General features: G+C 47.8%; 1 protein-coding gene across 1 annotated transcript; it reads left to right on the forward strand.

Annotated features, from left to right (window-relative positions):
• The first annotated feature begins 405 nt into the window (after window positions 1-405).
• TIMM22 (translocase of inner mitochondrial membrane 22) lies at window positions 406-8615 on the forward strand. Its single transcript, XM_021007035.2, has 4 exons — window positions 406-874; window positions 4693-4889; window positions 5531-5603; window positions 7955-8615. Exons 1-4 carry the CDS (start codon window positions 586-588, stop codon window positions 8029-8031), a joined length of 636 nt encoding a protein of 211 aa, XP_020862694.1. The 5' UTR covers window positions 406-585; the 3' UTR covers window positions 8032-8615.
• The last annotated feature ends 230 nt before the right edge of the window (window positions 8616-8845 follow it).

An 8845-nucleotide genomic window follows, 5' to 3' on the forward strand; every position in this document is an offset into this window, starting at 1 on the left:
TCACCAGGACGGTCAGAGTCCCGCCCGGCTCTGGGAGAATCTGGGGGAAGACCTCGGTCCTCCTGCTTCGTCCTCCTCACAGAAGCTGAGCCCTAGGCAAGGAGCCCGGGGCCACGTGGGAAAGCGCGGGAACCGCGGAGCGCGAGGCAGGGAAGAGCGAGGAGTTGGGTGCATGCGCCTCTGCCCGGCTCCCGGGAGCCCTCCTTTCCCCGCCCCTCCTCGAGACCCTGCAAGGCGCTCCAACAGCCTCTAGAAGGAGAGAGAGGACCAGGCTTGGCGCTGTGCAGCGCGGGCCTCCCTGGGAAATGTAGTTCCCGGATGCCTGGGCGGTCGCCCAAATTTGGACTACAGCTCCCGTCACGCCCCGCGCGGCCGACGTGTAAATAGAGACTATGGCCCATATCCCACATGTCCCCAAACGATTAATACCGCTTGACAAAGTTTCGAGTACAACAGAAGTGCCTTTAAAAAAGCCAACCAAACTCTGGGAACGAGTGGCCTTCGCTCATTTTCCCAGGATAGGCCAGGGAAGTCTCAGCGCGGTGTGTTGAATCTGCCGCAGCGGAACGTCCGGCGGAAGCGCTGATGTGGAATCTGCCGCTGCGGGAAGGCAAGGCGGGCCTGGCAGCGGCGGTCATGGCGGTGGCGAGCCCGGCTCCCAGCCCTGGCGCCTCGGTGGCCGAGGCGGCCGCCGACGCCCCCCTCCAGTACAGCGTGCTCCTGCAGCACCTGGTGGGGGACAAGCGGCAGCCGCGGCTCCTGGAGCCCGGCGTCCTGGGCGGGATCCCGAGCCCAGCCAAGAGCGAGGAGCAGAAGATGATAGAGAAGGCCATGGAGAGCTGTGCCTTCAAGGCGGCGCTGGCCTGCGTCGGGGGTGAGCCGGCCCGGGTCACTTGCGGCCTCCCCGCGAGGGTAGGGGGTGGGCTGGGTGGCCCCGCGACCCATCCCAGACTCCTCCAGTTTTGCGTCGGTTTCCCCAGGGCCGTGGCCCTTAGCCGTGCCTCATAAACGCTTAATAGATGGGCTCTCGGTTTGGACCGCAGCCCCGCCGCTTGGGAGCCGGTGACCTTTGACGTCTCCCCTCTTGCAAAAACGTATTCTAAGGCATTGATCTCGAGAGGGAGCGTGAGTGACGGGGAGCAGGAAAGGGCTCGGGCAGAAAGTGGAACCTTGAGGAGGGGCCCTTATGCAGAGACCTGCAGGCACGAGAGGGAATGGGGGCAACAGTGGTGAAGGGCAGCCCGAGGAATTAGGCCGGAGACGTACGGCAGGGAGGTCAGGCTGAGAAAACGAGGGGGGGGGGATCCTCACCAGGATTTTTCTCAGAGATTGGTTGAGTTAAAGAGGAAGACGCCAGGCAGAGGGGATTCCTGTTCACTTTGAGATTCTGTATCACAGGTAAAAGCTTTATTCAGTTTGCTGTGGTGGGTACAAGATTTAGAGCTGGAAGAAACCGTAGAGATCGATCAGAGCAGGGCATGTGAATCTAGGATTTAGGACAGATTTCAAGGGATCTCTGAAATTGGATGGGGGAAAAAATAACGCCTTTATTTTCACTTACATCTATTTCTTTTTAAAAATATTATTCTGATAAGGGGTCCATAGATTTCACCAGACTGCTTAAAGGTGTTCATGATACAAAAAATGTTACAATCTCTTGATCTAGACTAATTTCATTTTATTTTGTTTTTTTGGGTAGGCAGTGGGGTTAAGTGACTTGCCCAGGGTCACACAGCTAGTAAGTGTTATGTCTGAGGCAGGATTTGAACTCAGGTCCTCCTGAATCAGGGCCAGCGCTCTATCCACTGTGCCACCTAGCTGCCCCCTAACTTCATTTTATTGATGAGAAACCTGAGGCCCGAGGAAATTAAGTCACACAGTAAGTGGTAGAACCAGGGTTGAAACTCAGGTCATCTTGACTCTTAAATCCATTGTTGCTTCTGTTACATTGCCATAAAACAGTTGAGTTCTCAACGTGTAATCTAACTGGGAAGGCAAGACATTAACACCTGAAAAGCTGCTATCATAAGGCACTGCATAATAGACAGATGGATAGTACAGATTGTAAATGTGCAAGGAATTCAGAGGAAGGTTAGGTCACCGTGATGGGCTGTGTGGGAAGAGGCACGTGGAGGAGAAGCATGGATTGGAGTGGTAGGTATTGGGAAGCCTTGTGAGCAAAGGTACAACAAGGCCTGGAAAGGGGGAAGAGATGAATAGCGAGAGTACTACTAGCTGCCATTTTCAGTGTTTTACGTATATATCTCATGTAAGTCTTCTTACAAGCCTGTCTAGTAGATACTACAAGTGTTTTCATCCCCACTTTGCAAACGAAGAAATTGAGGCCTGGAGGTTAAATGATATAGAACATGGTTATGTGAGTAGTAAGGGTCAAGGGCAGGATTTGGATCTTGATTAAGTATCCAGTATCATGCTTCCTCTCTAGCAGAACCAAACTGTCCAGGTGTTTCTGGACCTGATTATGACAAGACTTGAGTGCTGGTTTGAAGCATGTGGACTTCGTTCTGTGGACCTTGAGGAGTGATGTAAGAGAGAGAGAGAGAGAGAGATGACATTATGTTTTAGAAAGATTCTTCTGATCGTAGTATGTAGGATGGATGAGGAAATGAGAGGAAAATACCAGTCAGGAAGCCATTGCAGTAATCCGAGGTGGGGTAATAAGGCTCTAGATTAGGATGGTAGCAGTGAAAATGGAAAGGAATGAACAGATACGAAAAATCCTCAATAAAAAGGCACAGAAAGAACTGGGTAAGTGGGTATGGAGACAATGAGAAATTAATAAGTGAGATTTTTAAGACAGGTGCCTTGGGGAAAATGATGGTGCTTTTCATAGGAATAGGGTAAGTTAGAGAGAACTCTGTGTGTGGGTGTGGGTGTTTTGAAGCTGGTGAAAGGAGGGACGGTTTCCATGCAGTTATGTGATATTTGAGGTGATGGGGACAATGAAGTCAAAATGTCAGGTAAGAGGACAGAGACAGATCGGTGCTTGGGAGGAGTCGGGGCTAACAACAAAGATCTGGAAATTTTTCACAGAGGTAATAGTTGAAATTGAGTGTGGATTAGTTGTCTGAGGGAGGATCTAGAGGAGAGCAGCAGTGAGTAGTCAGCCTTGAGGAATATCTCCAGTTAGAAGGTAGAAGGAAGTAGAGGTCCTGGAGGCACAGGAGCCACTATGCCAGTTGTGCTTGCAGTAATAGGGTAGCATTAGGGAAGCCCTAGGAGGGTAGATAATAGTTTCAGATACTACACTGAGGTCAGAGAGAAGGAGGACTGGAAAAAGGATTTGGTGATTAGAATCTGGTCAAAGTATATTTTCAGTAGCAATGAGGGCAGAAGCCAGATTGGAATAAATCTGGAGTGACTAGGAAGTCGAGATGGAGAGCGCAGACCAAGCTGATGAAATGATGTTGGGTAGTGAAAGTAAGGCGAGAAGAAAGATGGTAGCCCGAGTGGTCAGTCGAGGCTAGGGCAGGGGTGGGGAGAGGAGGGGCTTAGCAGTGCCTTTGCCAGGCTGCTCCCTCCTGACCTCCGACTCTTGGAATCCCCAGCATCCTTCGGTTAGCGGGCACACATCACTTCTTCCCTGAAGTCTTTCCTGTCTTCGTTTTCTCCCCCTCCAAGGTGTGAGTGCGCTCTCTCTCCTCCCATGATCCCATGATCTTATACTGATTTGTGTACACATTGTATTCCTCCTCTCCCCCCAGAAGTTGTAACTACCTTGACGACTAGGACGCTTTCATCATTGTCACAGAGAGGTGGCATAGTGGGAAGAGCATTCGACTTGGAATCTGGAAGACCTAAGTTCAGATCCTTCAGACTTTTTGTTAACTGTGTGACCCTAGGCAAGTCATTCAACTTAACAGCCTTGGCTTCTTCATCTATACGATGGGGGTGAAGAAAGCACCTACCTCATACAGTTGTTGTGAGGATCCAGTGAAATAATAATATATGTCAAGCACTTTACATACCTTAAAGGGCCTTTTAAATGTTTGCTGTTATCTGTGTAGCCGAGGACAGAGCACTGTGTTGTACACACAGTCAGTGCTTAATGGTTTGGTTTTTTAGCTGAATTGACTATTACTTCAGCACTCATGGTACTCCTTATATAAAGAGGGGGTGAAAATGAATTTGGATAAGGTGGGTTGTGGTTCTCAGAAGAAAGGGAGGAGGGGGGGGCATTCCTTCCTCGGCAGTTTCCTTTTTTCTGGATTTCCAGGAGAATCTCCCTACATCTGCCCTCCTGTGATGGCTGGAGATTCCTGTGAGTTGGAGGAACAGCCTCAGGCATAACCATAGGATTACCTGGCAGGGTTTGGAATTAGCTGTTGGCCTGCAGTGTTTCACGTGCTTCTCTTCTCTCATCTAGGAAGCAACGCTTTAGGAGCCAAGAACCCTTCTGTAGCATGGTGTAGACATTTTTTATCGTGCACACTTAGTATGCCAGCATGCTTTGTGTTTAGTGATCATTAGAGTGCCCGTGAGTGCCTTCAGCACGTGCACTCCTTGGAAGATGTAACCCCCAAAGAGCCTCTGCTTACCTTATCTTGTCCACGGGCACTTTCCAGAAAGCAGGGACGTTGCGGCTAGCGGCTGCTGGCAGAGGTCATTTGGTAGTCTGCAGTTACTACAGGACACTTTGCAAAGTAACAGTTTTTCCTTTTATTTATTTAGGGTTTGTCTTGGGAGGAGCATTTGGAGTGTTCACTGCTGGCATCGATACAAATGTGGGCTTTGACCCAAAGGATCCCTATCGAACACCAACTGCAAGAGAAGTTCTTAAAGATATGGGACAGAGAGGAATGTCCTACGCCAAAAATTTTGCCATTGTGGGGGCCATATTTTCCTGTACTGAGTGTCTGGTAGAATCCGTAAGTGAGGGCTTTCTGAAAGATTTTGGTTTGTGGACATGAACTTTTAGCATCCCTGCCTGAAACAGATGCTTTGGAGCTTGTGTGCCAGAAAAGCATTGAGAGACTATACAAATTAGAGGCTCCTTTCATCACGAAGGCTATTTCCCAGTACTGTGGACAGGTGCCCTTTACAGAGACATCAAAGTTAGCTTTTTGTCATATGCATGTATTGGTGTTTTTCCTCCTTGAGGGCTAGAAACTGGCTTCCTTTTCCATGTGAAAGTTATATGGTTATGATTTCAGTTAATATACCTGTGTCAGGCAGTTAGGAAGAGGGATTCTAGAATCCTAACTGCTTTGGATCTTCTGGATAAGGTTGCCCTGGTGCCGTCTGCAGGAGATGGCTAGGAACAGATCTAAACTTGAAGAATTGTCTTTGAATTTGCAACTCAAAATTTTAAAAAATAAACGCTAAAAATTGTTTTTACGTATAATTGGAAAAAAATAAAGTATTTGAAAAAAAGAATTGTCTTTGAAAAAGATGGGATTCTTGTTAGTGGGAAAATGAATTGGCCAACTAGAAACCTGTGATTTTATTTCTTAATCATTTTGTTTGGTTTGTTTCTGTGGTACTGACCCGCATCTCTCAAATCCTACAGTATCGGGGAAAATCTGACTGGAAGAACAGCGTCCTCAGCGGCTGCATCACTGGAGGAGCCATTGGCTTTAGAGGTCAGTGGACTGTTGTTGTGGGAGTGTTCTTTGTGACTGTGGCAGCGTTGCCCTGAGGCTGATGGTTCCAAGGGCAGCCTAAGAGATGTGTAGGCCCCAGATGACCATCATCCCCTGATGTCTGCAATTAAGATTTACTCATGTGTGAATGTTGATGTGCAGGTGGCACCTCAGTGGATGGAGGGATGGATTTGGGGTTCCAGTCTTCTATAACCCAGGCAAGTCTCTGGGAGCATGTTTTTCATCTGTAAGAAGTAGAGGTTGGACCCAGTTACCTTGAAGGTCACTTCCAGTTCTGAAATCTTTGATTGTATGATCTGTGAAAGAATTTAGAGATGAGGAAGAATCTGCTGGAATGGTTATACTGAAATTAATTACACCACTGAGGACTTTATCTAGGTGTCTTCTTTCTTTGACTTTTTATAATTTAAAAGAGTCATTTTCCATTATACTACTCCTCACCCCCCTCAGCTGAATTGTCCCTTATAACAAACACAAATATGAGCAAAACCTGATCAACAACTGTGTCTGATAGGCTGTTCACACTGTGGCCCCTACGTCTCTCTCCTGATTGGAAGGAGGAGGTATGTTTTTCCCTCTTTTCTTGGGGACCAAGACAGATTTTTGAATCAGAGGGCCTGAAATCAGACCTCAGTTCCGCTACTTACTACAGAAAGACCTTTCCACCTTCATGCAGCTGGCCTTTACAGCCTCGTTCCATGTTTCTCCACTTTCTGTGGTCTAGTCAAGTTGCCCTTCTAACTGTTCTTCACATATGTTGCTTGCTGCCATCTCTGGGCTTTGCTCAGCCTTCTCTCATGCCTGGAATGGCCTCTCTCCTCCTGGGAATCCCATCTTCTTCAAGTCTCAGCTCCCACACATCACCTTCTACAGGAGGCCTTTCCTGACCTTTCCCTGCTAAATCGCCTTGTAGATACATCTGTTTTGGATGGGAGACACTGGCTTGTGGTGCGGTGGCGTAGTGTCCAACTCAGAGAAACAGGGCCCTCTTCTCTGTCCCCGTGAATTGTGTGTGTCCTAGCTTTAAAATGTACTGTTACCTATGTTTGCATCTTTATTTGTGTTGTTAAATATTTCTCGATCACATTTTAATCTGATCCAGGCCCACTCTTGCTTGTTAGACACTAGAAAGGCCCAAGTTGCCCAAGGAGTACTGCTGCATCAGTAGGAGGAGTCTTCTTGTCGGCGAGGGTGCCAGTCTGCTGGGATCATGTCTGCTTCCTGACTGTCCATGGCACACACCTGTGTACATGGCTGCTTGAGGGCAAAGACGATTCATTTAACCTTTGGTTTTTATTTCCTCTGCCCGGCCCATAGTTACACTTACTAAACGCCCCGATGATGGCTTGGTTCACTTAGGTCAGTCACTTCAACTCTTCGGGACCATTTCATGTGGAAAACAAGGGAGTTTCGTTAGATGATCTTTAAGGGTTCTTTCAGTTCTGAATTCTTGATCCTGTGACCTGAGTTGGACAGGATTTTTGTATTTTCACTTACATTATTGTAGTTGGGTATATTATTCTTTTGGTTCTGTTCTCAGAACTGGACCACACTTGACCCTGTGAAGCATTTAAAAAACACGTTCAGTGTTTGAGGAGACATTTCAGTTAGCTGCCTCACGTTCAGGCAGAAGCAAACACAGGCACTCTAATGACCTTAGAAGGGTGGCTTTTTCAACATTTCAAGTTCTAATTCCCCTCCCGTTAGCATAAAAGTTACAGGTTACTTTGTTCTTAAGCTACCACCCGCTGGTCAGGTTGGCAGATTCCAAGGAAGCAGCAGGATTGCTCAGCAGCTCTCCAGCCACCATTGCCTCCCGGCTTGCTCAGAGCCCCAATCCCCTTTTTTCTTTGTCCGTAATTGCTGAAAGACTTGTTATTATTTCCCCTGCCCTCGTGCCTTAACCAGACAGTTGTATTTGCTAGAGGAGTAGGTAGAGCTAGCTGTGCCTCTGCTGAATCTTCTCCTGCCTTTGCTACTGCCTTGGAGCAAATTGGCCGCCTTCCCCTCCTTTAATCAGCTTTTCAGGAATTTATCCTCTAAACAAATGTCAAGGTGACGGCTGTCTGCTTTCCTTGATCCCAAGGCTGATGCTCTTAGACAGGGTTCCCATTTTAAAGAAGCTCTTGCCATGGAACTGACCTGACTAATTCTCTGAGACGAGGAGCCAAGTGAATGTGTGGCTAGATGCTGCAGGGAGGCCTGATTGTTTGGGGCCTCACTGGCCTCACTCGAATTGGTTTCTCTGTGCACATGCAGTTCTCCAGCTAGAACTAAGTCTGATGTCTCTTCCATTCCTGGAGGATCTAATCTCTGTGTTTGTCTTGCAGCTGGTTTAAAGGCTGGGGCCATCGGCTGTGGAGGTTTTGCTGCTTTCTCTGCTGCAATCGATTATTATTTACGATGACAGGAGCTTCTTCTGGGTGAGGAGCCCAGCACCCCATCAGGAGCCATGCAGTGGAGGAGGCCTGTCCTTTAAGGACTTTGCCTGGACCATGAGTGTGAAAGATTCACTGGGTTTTCTTCCCCTCTTCTTGAATGGTGGGTGACTCAAGCAGGCTCTGTTGGCTGCTGCCGCCGCTGCCTCCAGTTTCATGGGGAGCTACGCTTGGCTCTTTCCAGGTGCTGGCAGACTGTCTTTCATGGTGATCCCCAGTCCTTCCTGGACTCCACCCAGAAATTTCTAGTGAGAAATGCCACAGAATAGCCCCATCGAACAGATCATGGACAGTTTGTTGACTTCAAAGAGTTATGAATCCTGACTGCAACTATCTAACCTGCCTTTGTTACTGCTAAAATAGACATTCTTTATTATCCTATGTTGGGATTTATTGCAAGCAACATATCAGAAGGTCCCCTCATTTGAGGGAAGGAGGAAGGTGTAGGGGGGCAAAGTAAAATTTACTTGTTCCCTCTAGCCCATTCTGAGGCTACCACCAGGCTATCCTTGCTGTGGAAATTGTATATTTAAATACAGTTTGAAAAGACAGATTTAACGGTCTTTTTCTCTTTTGTCAAACTCTCTGAAAAGCAGGGCTTGGGTACCTACCCCGTGGCCCAAAGGGAAAGGGGGTGGGAAGTTGTGGCTGAAGCCAGGCCTGAGGGTGCACACAGGGATGTGTCTGTTGTTAGAGCATTACAAACGTTCTCACTAAGCATATCCCTGGGATGCGTGGCATCCTCTATGGCTTCTTAAAAAAAAAAACAAAACCAAGACCTTT

The sequence above is a fragment of the Phascolarctos cinereus genome, unplaced genomic scaffold (assembly GCF_003287225.1).
Source record: "Phascolarctos cinereus isolate Bilbo 61053 unplaced genomic scaffold, phaCin_HiC Scaffold_5;HRSCAF=322, whole genome shotgun sequence".
Taxonomy (NCBI): domain Eukaryota; kingdom Metazoa; phylum Chordata; class Mammalia; order Diprotodontia; family Phascolarctidae; genus Phascolarctos; species Phascolarctos cinereus.